The sequence below is a fragment of the Gorilla gorilla genome, chromosome 1, assembly GCF_029281585.2.
Source record: "Gorilla gorilla gorilla isolate KB3781 chromosome 1, NHGRI_mGorGor1-v2.1_pri, whole genome shotgun sequence".
Taxonomy (NCBI): domain Eukaryota; kingdom Metazoa; phylum Chordata; class Mammalia; order Primates; family Hominidae; genus Gorilla; species Gorilla gorilla.
Window position 1 is genome coordinate 15,705,974 of NC_073224.2, and position 19,130 is coordinate 15,725,103.

A 19,130-nucleotide genomic window follows, 5' to 3' on the forward strand; every position below is an offset into this window, starting at 1 on the left:
GGTGGTGGTGTCATGTGGAGCCTGAGGTGGCCTTCCACCCCTCTTCCCGGCCCTTTGGTTCTCCCCAGCCTGGGACTGGCCTGTTGTTGAGCTGGCTTCGCCGCTGGCAGATGATCTTGACTTCCTCAGGGTCCCGGTTCTTGAGCTGCAGTGACAAGTCACTGATGCTCTTGATGCGGGCATCACCCACTGTGTCCTGCAGGGGAGGTATGGGTGAGGGCATTGGCACCCCCCACGCAGAGCCCCTTCTTCCCACCTCAGCAGGCACTGGAAGCATGCCTGGGCCCCGGAGCCCAAGGAACTGCATATTTGGGCAGTGGGAAGAACTGCCTCCTGCCTCCTCTACTGCGGCAGGTCCCTGAGGTCAACCCGTCCAGGTGAAGTGAGCAAGATCAGCTTGGAGCCTGCAGCCCCAGAGTCATCTCAAAGGCCAGAAAATGGGATCCCTGCGCTGGGTACCATGTAGGAGGGGGAGAGTGGGCACATGCTCACTAACAGAGACTCTTGAGACGGAGTCTCCCTCTGTTGCCTAGTCTCCCTCTTTTGCACTGTTGTTGCAGTGGCACAATCTCAGCTCACTGCAACCTCCACCTCCCCGGTTCAAGCGATTCTCCTACCTCAGCCTCCCGAGTAGCTGGCACTACAGGTGCCTGCCACCAAGCCTGGCTAAGTTTTGTATTTTTCGTAGAGACGGGGTTTCACCATGTTGGCCAGGCTTGTCTCAAACTCCTGACCTCAAGTGATCTGCCCGTCTTGGCCTCCCAAACTGCTGGCATGACAAGCATGAGCCACTGTGCCCAGCCACAGAAACTTTTAAAATGAAAATTCAGTTTCTTGGATGAAGAGAAGCAAAGGGAGGTTGTGGAATGGAACAGTGAGCTCTGGCTTCCTGGGGTTTCGGTGTCCCCACCCCAGGACTCATCTGAGCTGAGGCTGGTGCTGCTTGGACGCTGGATGGGGTTTAAAGGTACACAGGGAGCGGGTCCACTGCAGGGTGTGATTGCAGATCTCCTGCCTCTGGCATCTGTAGAGCTTGTTTAAATTTCCAAAGCACTTTCCTATGAAGTGCCTCATGCAAGGTAGGCAGGGAAGGACATTCCCCTCCTTTTATAGATGCCGGAGCAGAGCTCAGAGGCTAACCTGGCTCCTTTGCGGCAGAGCCGGGATTCAAGCCCAGCTCCTTTAGAGTCTAGCTCTCTTCCTACTACAGCATCTGGCACAGTGTCTGTGAAATTCCACCATTAACAAGGGATGTCTTAGGTTTAAGCACTGCCGCCTCTTAAAAAGTAATACATACATGTACCGGGGGACAAGGTTAGCACATTTGGTCTTTAACACCTGATTGTCAATACATTTGCCATTTTTTTCCCCTGTATACCACATAAGAGAAATAGATGTTTGGTGTGTGTATGTGTGAGGGGGCGGGTGTGGGGTGAGGAGAAGACGCTGAGATGCTGAAATAGTCACACTGAAGGTGGGCGCTGATTATCCGCCACATCCAGGCATACGTCCTATTCTTTTTAAGATTTTTTGAAATAATTATAGATGCCCAGGAAATTGCCAAAGTCCTGCAGAGAGGTCCCTGTGCCCTTCCCCAGCTTCCCTTACAGCAGCATCCTATATAATGATAACATTAAAACCACAAAGCTGACGTTGGTGTAATACTACCAACTAGACCAGACCTCATTCAGATTTTATCAGTTTTTGCAAGTATGCATCTGTGCGGGGCAGTGGGGGATAGGTCGATGCAGTTTTATCACAGCTAGAGATTCACGTACCTGCCACCACACACGTGCTGTCTTACCTCTGAGGTGGGTGCTACCCCCATTCTAAAAAGGAAGGAGTGAAGGCGGGTGAGAGGAGGGAGCCTGCCCGAGGGCATGGGAGGAGCAGGCATGGCGCCCACGCCCTGCTCTACAGACCACACTCTTTCCCTGCTCTCAGTTGGATTTTCAGTGCGGGATGCATGGCCATCCTCTACCCAGCAAGACCCCCTTACCCCGGCCGAGTTTCCTCGGAACTCGCGGAGCCGCCGTCGGAGCTGCAGGCAGTGCTCCAGGTCCTGGCCCAGGTCACCAACATTCATCTTCACCTCCTGTGAAGGCCGAGGGTGGGGAGGGAACGCTCTGAGCACCAGCCCAGGCTCCTGGCACCCGCTGCTGGGGATCCCTCCTGTCAAGGGAGGGCTCCTCCCCCCATCTCTCAGCCCCCACCCAGCTGGGGCTACACCTTCTCCTGGATCCAGGCCTCTGCAAGGTCCACTCTCTGCAGGAACTCCAGGAAGTTCCGCCTGTCCTCCAGCTCCTGGCCCCTGAGGGCCATTGCCTGCCTCAGGTCCTCCCAGTGCTTCCGCAGGCCCTGCAGCCGCTGGGAGACCTCTCTGGCTCGAGGGTGACTCTGTGCCAGGAGAGCCTCTCCCTTCTGGAGAGAGAGAGGGGACACAGGATATCTTGCCTGCTGCACTTCCTCCTAAGACTGACATCGCCCCTGGGCCACACTTTGGGGCAGGCATGGGGCTGAGGGCCCGGTTGTTACCTTGGCAACAGAGGTCATGACCTCCTCATGGGCCGGGACTTCAGCCTCAAACGCCTGGTGTTTCAGCAGGGGCTTCAGCTTATCTCTCAGGTCCCCAGGAGGGATCGGCTCCTTCAGCTGCTGGGCCCACGCCTGGATCCAGTCCTCAGCCTGGTGGGGGTGGGACATGAATGCTGCAATGTTCTGCAGCCTCAGGTCCCAGACGCCACAGGCCTAGCCCCCAGCCATTCCCAGGAGGCTGGCCTCAGGGGTGGGGCGGGCAGCACCTGGTAAATGAGCCCTGAAGGTTCCAGCTCCGGAAGGTTGCTGCAGGAGGCAGCCGGGCAGGGCCTTGGGTGGGCTCTCATTTTGGAGGTGTGGCCCCTACTCCTAGGGCCCTGGGCTGCTCTGCTCCCTTCCCCACCTCTCTTGCCCTGGCCCACCAGCTCGGGACGCTGGTGGGGTCTCCACACAAAGGGGCTTAGATCCCATGTTCTGGGCTCCAGCGCAGCCTCTGGGAAAGCCATCCACCCCCTGAACCTGTTTCCGCCTCACAGTGTTGCGGTGTGAAGGCGGCTGAAAACTGTCGAGTGTGGTTCCAGTGGAAGGCCCTGGGCTGGGGGTGCCCTCTGACCTGGGTTGCGGCCTGGGTGAAGCTGGCCATCAGCAGGGAGGCATGCAGGGCGTGTCCCCGGCTCTCCGCCAGCTCCTTCACTCTCACCCGGCGCTGCAGCAGGATGGGAAGCCGGTCCCGCACCCGGGGGCGCCGGAGCGTCTTCAGCCGCTCACGCAGGGCTGCCTCCTGTGGGGCAGGGGCACAGCTGCTGCTCTCCCACCCTGGGCTGGGGTAGGGCCTGGCCTGCAGGGCTCACAGTCCTTTCTTTGAGGGCCCCGGAGCCCTTTCCTCAGCCCCACATGGCTGAGGGGTGTCTGATCCTCCCAGCCACAAGCCAGACCAGTCTGCTCCCCAAGGACCACATGGTGTGGACAGAGCCGAATGCCCCGTGTGGGTCTCTGCAGTGTGGCCCATCTCCCCCTGGGCCCTCTTCTTGAGCCACACATACAACTTGCGCAGTCAACCCCAACCAGGCCCCCAGCCTCGCAGGCTCATCAGCACTGCCTCCAGGAACGCACCAAGCGCCCCGTGACCCCCTTCAGGACTCTCTCCCGACCACCACACTCTGACCACGCCCAGGCCTCCTGACTCCATTACCTTCTTGTCCTGGGCAGTCAGAACCTTCAGGAAGACCTCGTGCTTGCGAATCAACTGCTCTACCTCTTCCACCGAGCTCCCCAAGGCACTGGTTTTCAGGGAGACCTGGATCCACAGAAAAGTCAAAGAGGCCACCAAGCCTTCCAGCCAGCCAGCCCCTCCAGCTGCAGTCTGTGCCCATGGGCACTCTGGGTATGGCAGGGCCTTAGGAGTGCCCACTGAGCTTGGCATGGAGCTGTGAGGAGTGGGAGTCCAGGTTGGGAGGCTGCGACACCTCAACCTCTGCACCATGTGGGGAGCATGACCAGCCTCTGGCCAACTTCCTCGGGGCTCAGTCTGGGATAGGGGCTGGGGATGTCAGTGGACGCTCAGGGGCCTCAGCACTTCACCATGGCCACCTGGAAGGACTTGTGCACAGCTGCCTCATATTAGAGAAAAAGCCAGAGAGGCAGGAGGAAAGGGACTGAGCAGAGAGGGGAATGGAAAGGAGGAGCAGGAGGCTGAGCGGAGTGTGAGGGCGGGAGGGGACCTGCCTCCCGGGCCGCAAGGATCTCCTCCAGGCGGCCGCACTCTCTGAGGAAGAGCTGCTCCTGCTGCTCGGCCTGCAGCCTCTCTTGCTTCCGTGCCCAGGCCTGATACACCTGGTCCCGCTGGCCCTGCAGGGCTCGAAGCTCTTCCTGGACCTGGGGATGGACACATGAGGAGCCTCAGCTGGGGAGGGTGGTGTGGGTGAGGTGAGGACTGGATCCTGAGGGAAGCTCCTGAGGAGAGGCCAGCATGGCACAGTAGGACAGGGCACCAGGTGGCCAGGCACAGGCTAGGTCAGCTGGGGTATGTGGGGGCACCCGGGAAGGGGGCCCACCTCCTTGGTGGGTGTCCCTGCAGCAAGAAGTGCCTGCTGGCCCAGCTGGGTGGCCTGCTGCCACAGCTTCTCCCGGGCCTCCAGCTCTGCCCGGAGCCACTGGTGGGCACTGAGCTTCAGCGTGCCACTGCTAGGCTCTTGCGAACTCTCCTCCACCTGCAGGTCCTGGCGCATGCGGGCTGCCCAGGAGGCATAGTCACGCACCTGATCCCGGGGACACGGAGGGAGAGCCGGGTGAGGGCTGGGCTGGGCAGCAGGAAATCAGGTGCTGAGGCAACTGCAGCCCACCTGAGTCCACTCACACAGCCCGAGCCGACCTGGGTCAGGGCCTCGGGTGAGGCACGTGTGGCCCTTTGTCACTTGGTTTCTCCGTTCTCATCCAACCCGATCCTCCCAGAACCACGAACCCCCTACATGAGCCAGACCCTCACCACGACACATCTCTGCCCTTTGTTCCTCCTGCCTTCCCATCTCTACAGAGCTCACCTGGATGAGGCCATGAGAGGACTGGCGGCTAGCAAGATCAGCCCCATCAAGACTGCTTGATGGGGAAAGAAAGTTCACCTGCTCTTCAAAGGCCCCTTGGCCGCCTTTGCCTGGGCAAAGCCTTCCCTGGTATTTGACATTGCGCTGCTCTCTTTGTTCTCTGAATTACTAATTTAACCCTTACAGTCTTCTGCTGATTTGTGTACAACTATACAAGATTGGTGCTGGAGGGACTTCAGGCCCTTGTCCAAATATCTCATTGCATGGAGGAAGGAAGGGTAAATGGCACAAAGAGTCTTGTAAACTCTAAGTGCATGACAAACCCAGGGTTAAGTGCCTTGCTCAAGCTCACACTGCTAGCAAATCAGCAGAGTTAGGTCCCTAAACTCAAGCCTTTTTGCAGTGTCAGTTTGGGCCTCCTGGTCTGCCAGGTCCCAGGACAGTGGGATGCCGGGGACACCCCGTGGCCAGGACCTACTGTCCCAGTCTGATTCTCTGGGTTTCGGGCTCATCTCCCCAGGAAGCAGGGCTCCACGAGGGCAGCAGTTCCACTTTCCATAGCTTCTATATTGCCCTCCTCTCTCCACCCGTGGCTTCAGCAGGGAGCTGAAGACAGACATTAAATAGATACTGACTGATCCAGAGGTCACTGTCTAACATCTGGGTCTCCAGTTATGAGCTTTCCTGGGCAGTTCTTACTCCCAGCCCTGGCTGGGACCCTGCATGACTGCCCTGCCACTCACCTTGCTGGCACTGACCCAGACCCTAAGGTGTCACTGCTACACCCATGTGCTCAGCCCCTGACCAGCCAGACTGACATCCCGTGTGCTCGTGCTCTCCCACCCGAGTCCATGCTTGTTCTCCCTCCGGAGCTGGAGGGCCTCATGCGTGCATGCCCATGCATGGTGCAGCACACACACATGCACACACACGCCACCCAAGGGGCAGGAGCCCTCACCGCTGTGTGGAAGCGGGCCAGGAGGCATGCCCGCTCCAGCTGGGCCCTGCGCTGCTCCATGCGGCGCTGCTCCATGCGGCGCTGCTCCATGCGGCGCTGCTCCATGCGGCGCTGCTCCATGCGGCGCTGCTCCATGCGGCGCTGCTCCATGCGGCGCTGCTCCATGCGGCGCTGCTCCATGCGGCGCTGCTCCATGCGGCGCTGCTCCATGCGGCGCTGCTCCATGCGGCGCTGCTCCATGCGGCGCTGCTCCATGCGGCGCTGCTCCATGCGGCGCTGCTCCATGCGTCGCTGCAGCACTGCCCATGCCTGCGTCACAGCTTGCTGCCTCTGCTGCACCGCATGGGCCTGAGGCCCCGGACACAGCTTCTGCACCCTGCCTGCAGTCTCCAGCAGTTCCTGCAGCTGCGGGAGGGGCAGGGAACAGGGAGGCAAGGGTCATGTCCTCCTGATTATCTCGCAGATGTATCCCTTGCCTGGGAACTCTGGCCCCCTTGGGCCACGTCCTGCCATGCACAGTAGGCCCATGGGAGGCTCTGAGGGAGACTGGAAAATCTAGAGGAACAGGCGGGCCAGCCTGAGGGGGCTGCAGGGGCCTGGGTCGGAGAGGCAGCCAGCTGGGCTCACCTGCCGCTCGGTGCCCACGAGTTCTCGCTCCAGCCCCTGGTGGCTTCTCAGCTGGGCCTCCAGCCCACGCAGGTCCCGTGCCACATTGTTGGGGAGGCTCGTGGCTTTCTCCTGAGGAAGGGAGAATGCCGAGGAGATGAGGGATGGAGGGTGGGCACTGAGCCTGGAGTGTATCCACTTCTAGCCACCCCTCCGGCTCACACCTGGACCTGGGTGAGGACTTCCAAGAGATCTCTGTGAACTCTGAGGGAGGTCTCGGCGTCTCGGAGCACGTGGCCTCGGGCCTGGGTCCGCTCCCACAGCTCCGACCAGGCGGCCCTGCCCACGGCGTGTGGAAGGCCAGCCGGGGATCAGCTGCCGGGCCGTCTCATTCCTCCCTCCCGCTAGGTCTGGTCAGCCCGCTCCTCTCTGAGTTGTATCGGGACTTGCCCAAAGCTCCTCCTCCTTAAAACCTCTCCCGCCTGTGGCCCTGCCTACGCACCTTCTTCCTGGGAGCCTGTCTTCTAGCTTTACCATGAATTCAGTGCTTTGCTGCTGTAATGCTCGGCACTGCATGGTATCTGTGCTGTGATACTCCTTACATCCTGTGCTTTGACTCATAGTGCGTCACCCAGGTTATGATCACAGACGCTTTGTGGGCAGAGGCCACATCTCTCCGTTCCTCGCTAACTCTGCAACTGGCTGAGCTCCTAAGGCTTCTGCCAGGCCAGGCTCTGGGCTAGGGGTTATGAGCAAGTCATGACCTTGCCTCAAAGCTCACAGGCTGGGAGTGGATCCAAATCAGCCAAGTGGACAGCTAGGAACCACACGAGGCATGGGCTGTCCCGAGTGAGCACAGGAGCTGGGGTAGCTCAGGGGAAGGCCCTGATGTCTGGCCCCACCATCTTCCCACAGCTCCTGCTCTCAATCCTGGGAGCAGGACTCTGACCTGCACACCCAGCCTCACCTCCCTTCACAGACCAGAGCCTGTGGCGGGCTCAGCTTCTCTGGAGCTAGGCCCCCTGCAGAGTCCTGTGGGCAGCCAGGGCCAGCGTGGCCCTCACAGCATGCCATCCTCTCTTACCACTCTGGGCCCTGCCTGCCCAGCTCCTTCCCCCAAACCCCATGCTGGCCTGGCCCTCTGGGCACTCACTGCAGATCCTGCTGCCTCTGACGGACCATGGGGCCAGCACTGTGCCCACGCTCTAGCAGGCTCTCCGCCAGCGGCCGGCAGGCAGCCATCCACTGGCTGCCCATCTCCACTTGGTGCTGAAACTTTGCAAACTTGGTGCAGAGGTGCTGAGAAGAGGGGAGTGGGTGACAGGGTAGCCCCCGGCCGGTTAGGCGTCAAGCAGCCTGGGAATCGAGGCACCTCAGTGCCCAACTGGGTGATGTGGGCTTGGACAGCCACGGCGTCTGCCCACTCCACTCAGGAGGCCCCACCTCAGCCAGGGCTCACCGCTCTGCTGCCACCTTCTTCCTCCGCCCCGCCAGAGCCAGCTTCCCCACCCCATAGGCTCTGCCCCAGGGCACCCTCCTTGACCCTGGCCCTCTTCTCACCAGGGCGTGCTCGGGGTCCTCCCCCAGGCTCTCCCCTCCTTTGGCTGCCTGCTTCTGGCTTGCCAGCCAGCCCTGCAGGTCCTTGGCCTCCCTCAGGAACTCGTGCAGCCTCAGGGTCCCCTCCAGTTCCCGGTGCCTGTGGTGACAGCCCGTGGTTCCCCAGAAGTGAGTTGCCCACCCCCCTGGGGGCCAGTCGGGCCAGCCAGAGGGGCCAATCTGAAAACTGGGGTTACTCATGGTCTCTGTCCAAGCCTGCGGCTCACGATTCAGGGAGTAGTAGACACAGCAGTGCAGGTGTAGGGGCAGAGGAGGGTGTGGACGTGGGGAGATGGACTGCAGGGAGTTGTGGGGCCTCACTGAAGAATTTATGGAAAGAGGTGAGCAACACACACCGTTCTCCCAGTGCATCTCTACAGCCTGGGGTCATGGGTTCTGATTGACTTTGGGCCATGGCATGGGAACAGTCAGCTGTGGCTAGGCCTCCTGTACCCACTGATGAGAGGGGTTATGGTGTCCTCACCGTGTGGCCGCCAACTCCTGCAGTGCTCGCAGCTGCTCCCGGAGCCTCTCTCGCACCACACGCGGCTGCTCAGGGACTTCGGGGCCAGTGAGGGTTTGGGCCGTCTGGTCAAGCTCCTCCATGGAGCTCCAGTAAATGGCTAGTTCCTCCCGTAGAGCCTATGATGCATGAGGACCCATGCCAGGCTCAGCCTGGGTGACTCATCCACCCACCTGTCCGTCCCCCACCCATCCAGTCACCAATCCTCATCCATTCACCCACCACTCACACGCCCATCCCATCTACCTCAACTCATCCATCCACCCACCCAGCATCCATCTACCCATTACTGATGGAGTAAGTACTTATTGTTCCATAAAGTGAACACCTGGTCTGTGCCCACTGAGGGCTCATTATTTAGCAGGGAAAGGTGAATGCTGGCTAATCTGGGCCAAGGAAGGGAGGGCACAGGAGGCATTAGACTGGACCCCAACATCCATGTGTAAGAGAGAGGCAGAGTTAAACAAGCTGTCCGGTGTAGCCGGGAGATGGGTGCTCCGTGAGGCCAAGGCTACAGGCCTTTAGAAAGACCCTCTCTGAAGGTCCTGTCGCAGAACACACTGCAACTGGGGCTGTGCAGGAAACATGCCCAGACAGGAGGACAATTCAGTGACAGCAGGAACCGGGACTGCCGTGGGCTCCAGGCTTTGAAGCTTGTGTGGTTCTGGGAGTCCGAATTCAGGAGTGAGGAAGGGGACTTCGAGACCTCCCTCCCTTCAGCCAGGGGATGTTTGTGGGAGGAGGTCGGCTTCATGAAGGGCATTTGGTTAACTCAAAGGATGACAGGTAAAGCCTGGGAGGAAGACACCTGTGGGAGATGTGGAGCGGGCTGGGCAGGTGACCTTGACAGAGGAGAAAAGTGCCAGGGGTGGGGTAGAGAGGAAGCAAGAGGAGGCAGAGAAACCCCAAGGCCACAGGGAGAGGCAAGACTCGTAAGAAGATGAAGGGAGAAAGCGTGTACATCACAGTGCCCAGGTTGCCTTGGAAGAAGGGGCACTGTGGGATCTGGGTGGGCAGTGGGGATGGGGCCGTCTGTGTCTCCAGGAAGCAAGAGCAGGGCTCCGTGCCTCTGAGAGAGGGAGGGTGACAGCCCTCTCCCCGTGGTCCATCATCACCCAGACCACACTGCAGGGGAGGCTCAGGACGTGGTACCTGGTGCTTGTTAATGAGCCTGAGGGTGGCTGCCTCGTCTCTGCCATAGTCCCGACTGCTCACCAGCGGCCACTTCTCCTCCACCCAGCCCTCCAGCTCTGACACATCCAGAAAGTACTGCCAAGAGTGGGGCCAACTCACCTGGAGGATCTCAGACAGGACCCTCCGTCAGCCCTGGAGACATCTGCCCCTGCTCTCCAGCATCAAAGGGGCTTCTGTGCCCATAGGGGCACCCATCAGCTCCCAGCCCAGAGCCCCCACCACTGATCCGCCTCCCTGAGAGTCCCACAGGTGGCCCCTCAAGGAGCCCTGACTTCTGCCTCTTCCCCCAACCCCACCTCTCTGCATCCTACCTGCTGGAAAGCGACAGCCTGCTGCAGACACTGGGCCCGCGCCTCACATGCCCTCTCCAGCTCTGCCCAGTGGCCTTCCAGCTCCTGGCACTGCTCCACGATGTGTTGGGCTTGGGGGTGCCCTGAGGCTGCCAGGCTCCACCCAGAACTCAGCACCCGTTGCACCTGCCCCTGGTGAGCTTTTACCTCCACCTGGAGCTCCTGCCACAGAGTGGCTTGAGAGGCTGCTGCCCTTAACCCAGGGGCATCCGGAGCAGAGCCATGGATGTGGCTCCAGGCCCCAATCATGGCAAGACCCCCAGGGTCAAAATAGCTGGAGCAGAGATTTGGAAATTGGGATACCCACGGGTGAGGGCTTAGAGGCCAGGACACCTGAGTAGGGGCAGAGGGTTTCTATGGTCTGGGAAGCGGATGTCGGTAATCCTGTAGGAAGAGAGGGCTATTACCTTGTGCTTGCGGTGAAGGCTCTGGGCACCATTCAAGCACTCGGTATAGCTGGTGGGGCTGCCATGGGGCATGTACTCGGCTACCCAAGAGAGCTCCATGTTGCTCAGGTGGCAGAACTGGTGCAGCTCCACTGAGGCCTGCAGCTGCAGGCCCCGGATGGCCAGATGCCCCTGCAGAAGCTCCAGCCTAGGAGGAGGAGGAAGAGATGGGAGAGGTTGGGAACAGAGTGAGCACAAGGCTCCTGGTTCTTTCCTTGGCCAAGCCAGGGCCCGTGAAGAACAAGACCAGGGAATAGAGCAAAGCCCCATCTGACAAAGGGAGGCAGTGGAAGGGCGCCAGGGCTCCACCTCATGGCCTAGATGACTCGCCTGACCGCACTGTGGGGGTCCTGCTAAGGATGCATAATGGGGTCTCCGACCCTCCCAACCCAGAATGACTCTACTCATAAGGGAGGAGATCTGGACACCCCGGTCCTGTGGGTGCCATCTTGTGGGACCTTAAATTCACATGGAGGAGTGACACACAGGTGGGTGGGAGGACAGGCCCCACCTCCGGAGGTGCTTCTGGGTCTCTTCCAGGATGGCCGGGGAGGCGGCCACGCCATGGGCCTTGGAGGCGAGGGCAGCCATCTTGGCAGCCAGGGTCCGGCTCTCACTCTCCAGCTGTTGGTGCCGTTTCTGCAGCCTGTGGCTGGAGCGCAGGTCCTGCCCTGTCTCCGAGCTCTGTAGGGCCCCTTCGAGCTGCTCCAGCTGCTCCTTTGCATCCTGGGAGGGACGCATGGAGCTGCATTAGGTTCTCTGTGTACAGCACAGCAAGTGGCCTTCCCGGGCTCTGGGACTGTTGGACTTTTAGGACCAGATTCACCAGGGAGCTCTGTCCCCACCACTGCCAACCCTCGGCCAGAAGTGCCCAATCTTCCCCTGTTCCCTCACGCTTCTTCTTCCCTGGGGGACTCAAGTGGTGCTGACCACCCGCTGGGCACACAGGAGAGAATCCTGCATTGGCCGACTGAGCAGAAAGCCACGCTCAGCTTGTCCTAGGCCAGAAGCCTCCAAAGGCTGCAGAGCCAGGGTCAGCAGAACACCTAGACTTCTCCCTCCCCGTTCTGTCCAGCCCAGCCCGGCCTCCGTCTCCCTCTTGTGCCCTGTCCCTCTTCCCAGTGGACCTGCAGCTGCCTCAGGAGTTGCTCCTGCTGTCCAGCCTGCTGGAGCTCGTCCCCACGCTCAGTCATCTTGCGGTTCAAAGCTTCCCACTTGCTTCTAAGGCCTTGAAGCCTGGTCTGTATGTCCTCCCGGCCGCAGGGCCTCCTACTCAACAGCTCTCTCCCAACCTGGAGTGGAGACAAAGGCCCAGGGAGTTTGGCTGAGCTGCTGGTACCACCAGTGGCCGCAGCAGGCTGGACCTGGGTGGCAGTGGAGGTGAGGGGGTGACCACAGCTGCACTCCACGGGCTGCCTGGAAGAAAGCAGTTCACGTGGCCCCAAAACTGCAGGTAGGGGGGCTTTCCTCTGACCCCTGCAAATAGAGTGGGGTGAGCCGGCATTAGGTTGGTGGCTGGGGAGAGCCGTGTTCTGGTAGAGGTGGCCGGCTCTGGGACTTGCCACGGAGAGTTGTGGGGGAAGGGATGGATGGCGGCAGCTTTGGGGCTGGTTTGGGTGCCAAGGGGATGCCAGCAGCATCAAGGAGGCTTGCGGGGGGAGGTTCTAGGTTCACGCTGAGGCTGATTTTTCCTTCAAAGACTCTTCCATGAAAACAGGTGGTGCAGTAGGGTTGGGAATTTGAAGACAAGGAGGCTCTGCACCCTCTGTCCCGTGTCCCCCACCTGCTGCAGAGCCTCCACGTGTCTGCGGGTGGCGAGTAGCTCACTCTCAGCTGCTTCGTGCCGCTTGAGTGTCTGCAGGATGTTTCTGCGCGCTCCGGAGGGCTCATGCGCAGCCATCAGCCCCTTCTCTTCCGTCCACTGCATCAGCTCTGCCACATCCTGCTTCCACTCCTGCCAAGAACCAGGCGAGAGTGGGTCTCAGAGCACGGCGGGTGGGGGCTGGTGCCTAGCCCCGCATCTGAGGGTGGTGTGGCCACAGCCCCCGTTTTCCTCCTCAGGAAAAACCTGAGCTGTGTTGCCTGCCTCACAGAAGGTGTTGAGAGGATGAATGACATAGCGCGTGAGGAAAGTGCTCTGTAGGCTGCACAGAGCTCTGTACGGTCTCAGGCTTTCTTTTCAGGGAGGCCTCATGCAACCTGGGCCCAGCCCCTCACCTGGAGCTGGAGGGAAGCCAGCAGCTGCCTCCTCCTCTGCTCACTCCTCCCCTGGAGCCTGGTCCACTGTGCCTGGACACTCTGCAGCTGCTCTCTGACCCTGGAGGGCCGGGGGAGTTGGAGGAGGGTATGGGAGAGGACTCCCACCCCAGCACGAGGTGCACTCTCCGCCACCCCCTACTCTCCCAGCCCCAGGGCGGCCGTCTGTGCAGGCTGAGAAAGGGTCATCTGCAGGTGCTGCAGACTGAGGCCAGGCTCACGTGTGTGCAGCTGGGTGCTGGCTCTGAACCAGCTTCTCGCCGTGTGCCCGCACAGCCTCTGCCCGAGGCCCCAGGGTGCTCAGGAGCCGCCCAAACTCCCAGTGCTGCTGCAGCAGGCTCAGGGCCTCCCTCACATGCTCCTGGGAGTGCAGAGACCTGAGGTCATGCCTGGGAGAATGGGGGTCAGGACCATCTCACCCGCCACTGCCCCAGGGGCCTCCTGCCCAGCCTGGCTTCTGGACTCAAGGGGATGAGCTCCCTCCAGTGATGGGGAGTGACAGCCTAGCTCCACATTCCTGCTCCATACCCCAAGGTTGTCCAGGTGCAGTCAGGCCTGGTGGTTGGCACGGGTGGCAGTGAAACCATCCACTTCTCGGCCAAACTTCTGCAGCTCCAGCCCCTCTTGCAGCCACTGCTGCCTCTGCTCCCACACAACCTTCAGCTCCTGGCCCTGCTGCCCCAGGAGCCTCAGAGTGTTGGCCACCTCTTGGGAGTCTGGGCAGTCCAAGGCTGCCATGGGCTGGCTCTGAGCGTCCAGCTGCTGCAGCCTGACCAGGATGACAGGCAGAGAGTCAAACCCCAGCAGGCTCCCTCGTCAGCCTCCTTCTCCTCTCACCTCCAGGGTTCACGCATCTTGGATCATGAATGAGACACTGAATGTGATAGGCCCAGTAGAGTGCTTAGGATGCAGGGGTTCCCAAGCCCCCATCGGCTCCAGCCGGCTGTCCTTAAGTGTGGACTGCCAACGGCCGATGCCCAGCCTAGAGGACATGCGGAGGCAGCACAGCGTGAGAGAGAAAAATCACGCAAGCCACAAAAGCACCTGGCCGCAGGGCCACTGCAAGCCCCCATGGAGGCTTTGAACAATTAGAAAAGGTGCCCCTTTCAGCAGGTGGCTTGGGAACAGGTAACACCCTTGTGTGAATTAGAGCAAGGCTCCACTTCCTCTGAGCCGCTGCAGAACCAGGTACTGGAGTCTGGCAAGCTGAGGACCAGATGCATTTCAGTGCCCACTTGACCACCTGTCAAGTGCCCTCAGGAGGGGCACAGCCTGTGGACTGTCCCTGGTGGCCTTGCCTGCCTGCCAGCCCATAACATCATCCCTGCAGGAGGAGAGGCACCACCTTACTAAGGAGGTGGGGATCTCAGACCCGTGGGTGGGTCCTGAGCGATTCACTTAGGGGCCACTGGGGTCCATGTTACCAGGATGGCAGGGGAGGCTAGATGCCCTGAAAGCAATGCATCGGGCCCACCTGGAGGGGGCCAGCCGGGCCTGGGCTGGAGAGAGCCTCCCAGGCAGCTCAGTGTCCTGGGTCTCTCCTCGAAGTGTACAGGCTGCCTGACCCAGTCCTAGATTCTATCCTCCTCTGTGTAAACTTGCCTCAAGCAGCATGCCAGACACCAACCAGTCTGGGCCCCTCCCTGGGGAATTCACACTACTTCCCGCATGCTCTTTCTGGGCCTGAACCCAGAGCCCAGAGCCCTGGGCCCAGCCCAAAGTGCACCCCTTCTGCCCTCCTGTCCTGACCTCTCCTGCCACAGGTGGATCTCCTCCAGCAGGTCTTGGTGCTCCCTCAGCAGCCGCTGAGCCGAGGCCACATCCACCGACACCTCCTTGCTGCCCAGCTGAGCCTGGACACTCTCTGTCCACAGTAGCAGTTGCCGGCTCTCTTGCAGGAAGCTCTGCCGGGCCTGAGTCTCAGCCTGGCGCCGGGCCTGTTGGGCCACTTGTTCCTGTACTTGCTTCAGCAGCCCCTGCAGCGTCTCCACCTGTCCTTGCAGAGGCTGGCTCTCTGCGTAGCCTGACTCCTCGACCCTGGGAGACAGGGCGCGCTGCACAGTCAGTGCCCTGTCCTGGGCCTGGTGCCCCAGGCACATGTCCTCTCTCCAAACCTGCATCCCCCAGGGAGAGTGGTGGTGACTCTCAATGCCCACCCCACCCTTGACCTGGGGGCAGCAAGAACATAGGGCTCGCCAGGTGCAGTGGCTCAAGCCTGTAATCCCAGCACTTTGGGAGGCCGAGGCAGGCAGATCACGAGGTCAGGAGATCAAGACCATCCTGGCTAACATGGTGAAACCCCATCTCTACTAAAACTACAAAAATTAGCCAGGCGTGGTGGCGGGCGCCTGTAGTCCCAGCTACTCGGGAGGCTGAGGCAGGAGAATGGCGTGAACCCGGGAGGCTGGGCTTCCAGTGAGCAGAGATCACGCCACTGCACTCAGCCTGGGCGACAGAGCAAGACTCCGTCTCAAAAAGAAATAAAAAAACATAGGGCTCTTCCTGTCCCCAGGAGCATTTTCTCCTGATCATCCCCCCATCTTTGCCACAGCCCTCCTACCTGTCCTCTCCCCATCCCAATTTCTGTCCCTTCCTCATTCCATTGCCCTGCCCACGCCTTCCCATGGTCCTCACTGTCTCCCAATGCCGCCACTGCACTGGCCGTACTTTACGACCACACTTTGGAGGAAGTGGACCCTCCTCTCCAGCACCAGGGTCTTCTTCTGGGCCAGCTGCAGGGCGTGGCGGGTGTCCTCTGAGCTCCCTGGCTGCGGGGCCTCCAGCTGGAGGAGCATGTCTCGCAGCTGGACCTGTGTGGGTCCACACTCCTGCAGAAAACTGCACACTTCCACACTGTGTGCCAGCTGCACGGCCTTCTCCCTCTTCAGGGCCTTCAGCTGCCCCCACCTGGGCAGAGGGTACAAGGTTGTCTCCACAACAGGGACACCTCCCCATCCATCCTGGAGCCTTGGCCAGAGCCTCACATGACAGAAGCTGCCAGACTGGCTGTCCGTTGCCCTTTCCCTGTGCCTCGGACATGTCCAGCCTCTCCACCTGGCATGGCGGGAGGCCAGTGAGTCAGGCCCGGGCTGGGCACTGTGTCTGCCTGCCTCACCACCTGCACTCCTGCCTCATTCTCACCTCTGGCTCAGTTCCTCATGCTGTCGTTGGATTTGTGTGGAGTTCCCAGGATATCTCTGCCTCAGTTGCTCAGCAGAGCTGCTGACCTCAGCCCAGAGGCCCTTTCCCACAGCCAGGGCAGTGAGGAAGTTCTAGGGAAAAGGAGGACCCAGCCCTCTTGGGGGACTTTTTCTCTTCCCACACTCCCCTCTAGCCTATGACGGACCTGAGTGGTGCTCTCTGCTACAGGGATGCCCACGCTGCCTGCCCCTGGAAAGACAGCCATCCGAGTCCTTAAGGGCCAGGAGGCCCTCGAAATTCAGGCCAGCTCTCTGCTCCCCTCCCCCAGACAGGACAGTAGTTAAATTGGAAAACTGAGTCACAGCAGCGGACCACAGGGAGGCAGGGGCAAGGCAAGGAGGAAGTGCCAAGCTCCCAGGGCTGTACCTCATATTTGAGCTGCATGACCTCCAGGGTGTCAGCCTGGGGCTGCACCCTTTGGAACAGCGCTGTCTGCTTCTCCAGCCACAACTGGAGCTCCCCACAGGAACTGCAGAAACCGAACAGGGCCATGGCCTCCTCTAACCGGGCCCTGCGGAGCTGGGGAGAGGTGGCCCAAGGCTGGGGTGAGGGTCAGGACCCCCGACAGGGCTCTCAGAGCGGGTCAAAGGGGTGCTCCTCCCCATCCCAGCCCACCAGCAGAGCCCAGGGTCAGGGCCAGAGGGGGTCCCTGCCTCACTGCTGGGCCCCACATCCTCTCTCAGAGCCCTCTTGGCATCACCTGGAGGGAGATGGCAAGGGCTTAGGGTAGGGTAAAGGGCACTGGCAGTGTGCTCCTGTCTGGCCTTGCCCTGCTGAAACCTCTCAGTGCCAGCCCTGCTCTAAGGTGAAATCCACGCCGCTCCCTCTGCCTGCTCCACCCCCACCTGCCTCTCTAGTCTCTCCTCTGGCCATGGCCTCCCCAGCGTCTGTGCTGCAGCCACCCGGGCCGTCGCTTCCTCCGCTGGGTCCCCTTCCTACCTTTGCACAGGTCCTGGCCAGCACCCCTGGGTTTACCTGCTTTCTGTTTCTCATTCAAGCCTCAGCTTAAAAGTCCTTCCCTCCAAGGTGCCTTCCCTGACCTCCAGCCTGACCTGGGCTACCTTCTCATGTGATCCCATCACACCTGCATCTAATGAGTTGTCTGACATCTTCTCAGCCATGATAAAAGCTCCTTGATGACAGGGAACATGTCAGTCACTGCCTTGTCCCCTGGGATCACTGCACACGAGCTGCTGGCACAGGGTAAGGACCTGTGCCATCCCTACAGAAAAATACATGAATTAGCCTAGTGTGGTGGCATGTTCCTGTAGTCCCAGCTACTTGGGAGGCTGAGGTGGGAGGATCACTTGAGCCCAGGGAGGCTGAGACTGCAGTGAGTCATGATCAGGTCTCTGCACTCCAGCCTGGGTGACAGAGTGAGACCCTGTCTCAAAACAACAAAAAAGTAGCAGCTAACATCAACTGACCTTTTATACCAGGTGCCTATTGATATCATAGTTTAATTTCTTAGAACTGTTTCTTATTTCACTTACCAACTCTGTCTTCAGTTACTCCCAGATTTTTACTGTGTGTGTACAGATGACCTTTTGTTTAGATTGAATTGTCTCCCCAGAAGTAAGATTACTGTGAGTCATGGTGAATGGACATTCTCATTACCCTTGATGTAAATTGACAGGGTTTTGGGTGCCTCCCAGCTATAATCTTAGCACTTTGGGAGGCTAAGAGAGGAGGATTGCTTGAGGCCAAGAGTTGGAGGAGGCAGTATGGCAGTATGGTGAGACCCTATCTCCATTATTTTAAAAAATTGACAAGCTTTACCCGGGAAGGCTTATACACAATTTAAACACCCCTCATAGTATAAGAAAGTGCCCATTTCACTGCACCTTTGCCAGCACAGGGTATTATAATTTAGTAAGTCATTTTTTGTTTGATTATTTTAAATAGATAAAAGACCTCATATTACTTTACTTGTCACATTTCAACATCTTTCCTTAGCTTATTAGCTCTATCTCTTTTCTGTCTGTAAATGGTTGTTGTTGTTTTGTTCTTTGAGACAGGGTCTTGCTCTGTCACCAGGCTGGACTGTAGTGGCATAATCATGCCTCGCTGCAGCCTTGACCTCCCAGGCTCAAACTTCAGCATTCCGAGTAGCTGGGCCTACAAGTGTGCACCACCACTCCCAGCTAACCTTTTTCTTTTTTTGGATAGAGACAGGGTCTCACTGTGTTGTCCAGACCGGTCTCTAGCTCCTGGCCTTAAGCAATCCTCCTGCATTAGCTTCTCAAATTGCTGGAATTTCAGGCATGAGCCACCATGCCTGGCCTGGGCTAGTCCTGTATTCTCTAGAGTTCTCTTTACTTTATGCTAGCCAATCTCTCATTATGCTGTTCACCTGTTACAATGAATAATTCTCCATATTAGATTTTACCACTTTAAACTTTTGAGTGGTTTATGCTTCCTGATTGGACTCTGACTAATATGTTAGGAAGGGTCCCAGGAGATAAACCCACACAGATGGGATTTGGGCATAGGTTTGGTTTCCCAGGGGGCAGTGCTGAGCTCTTTGCCAGTGGGAAATGGGATGCTGGTGATTTCCAGGAAGTGACCTCACAATGACTCAAGCTACCACTTACTGTTGATTGTGACGAAATGCCAGCTGAGGCACATGCCTTGGGAGCTAAGTGGTTGCTGCCCTTGACCACTATGAAGACTGGTGTGGGAAGGGTCGCTTTGGATGCACTTGAGCAGGGGTCCCCAACCCCTGAGCCATGGAGCCATAAGGAGCCACACAGCAGGAGGTGAGTGGTGTTGAGTGAGGGAGTGAGGGAAGCTTCGTCTGTATTTACAGCCACTCCCCTTTGCTCACATTCCCGCCTGAGCTCCACCTTCTCAGATCAGCAGCAGCATTAGATTGTCATAGGAGAACGCACCCTGTTGTGAACCGTGCATGTGAGGGATCTAGGT

General features: G+C 59.2%; 1 protein-coding gene across 1 annotated transcript in view; it reads right to left on the reverse strand.

Annotated features, from left to right (window-relative positions):
- LOC101136353 (spectrin beta chain, non-erythrocytic 5) overlaps positions 1-17,326 on the reverse strand; it is a 30,389-nt gene extending 13,063 nt beyond the window's left edge. The window contains 30 exon segments of the mRNA XM_055392720.2: positions 81-196; positions 2,000-2,095; positions 2,230-2,421; positions 2,536-2,685; positions 3,149-3,316; positions 3,728-3,832; positions 4,261-4,410; positions 4,590-4,793; positions 6,034-6,079; positions 6,299-6,438; positions 6,661-6,771; positions 6,864-6,978; positions 7,793-7,938; positions 8,200-8,335; positions 8,720-8,877; positions 9,911-10,027; positions 10,264-10,464; positions 10,710-10,896; positions 11,260-11,474; positions 11,876-12,040; positions 12,532-12,702; positions 12,966-13,065; positions 13,226-13,365; positions 13,533-13,773; positions 14,754-15,172; positions 15,677-15,911; positions 16,146-16,276; positions 16,572-16,724; positions 16,877-16,905; positions 17,290-17,326. Coding sequence (XP_055248695.2) covers positions 81-196; positions 2,000-2,095; positions 2,230-2,421; positions 2,536-2,685; positions 3,149-3,316; positions 3,728-3,832; positions 4,261-4,410; positions 4,590-4,793; positions 6,034-6,079; positions 6,299-6,438; positions 6,661-6,771; positions 6,864-6,978; positions 7,793-7,938; positions 8,200-8,335; positions 8,720-8,877; positions 9,911-10,027; positions 10,264-10,464; positions 10,710-10,896; positions 11,260-11,474; positions 11,876-12,040; positions 12,532-12,702; positions 12,966-13,065; positions 13,226-13,365; positions 13,533-13,773; positions 14,754-15,172; positions 15,677-15,911; positions 16,146-16,276; positions 16,572-16,724; positions 16,877-16,905; positions 17,290-17,326 — 4,574 coding nt within the window.
- Between the last annotated feature and the right edge of the window lie 1,804 nt (positions 17,327-19,130).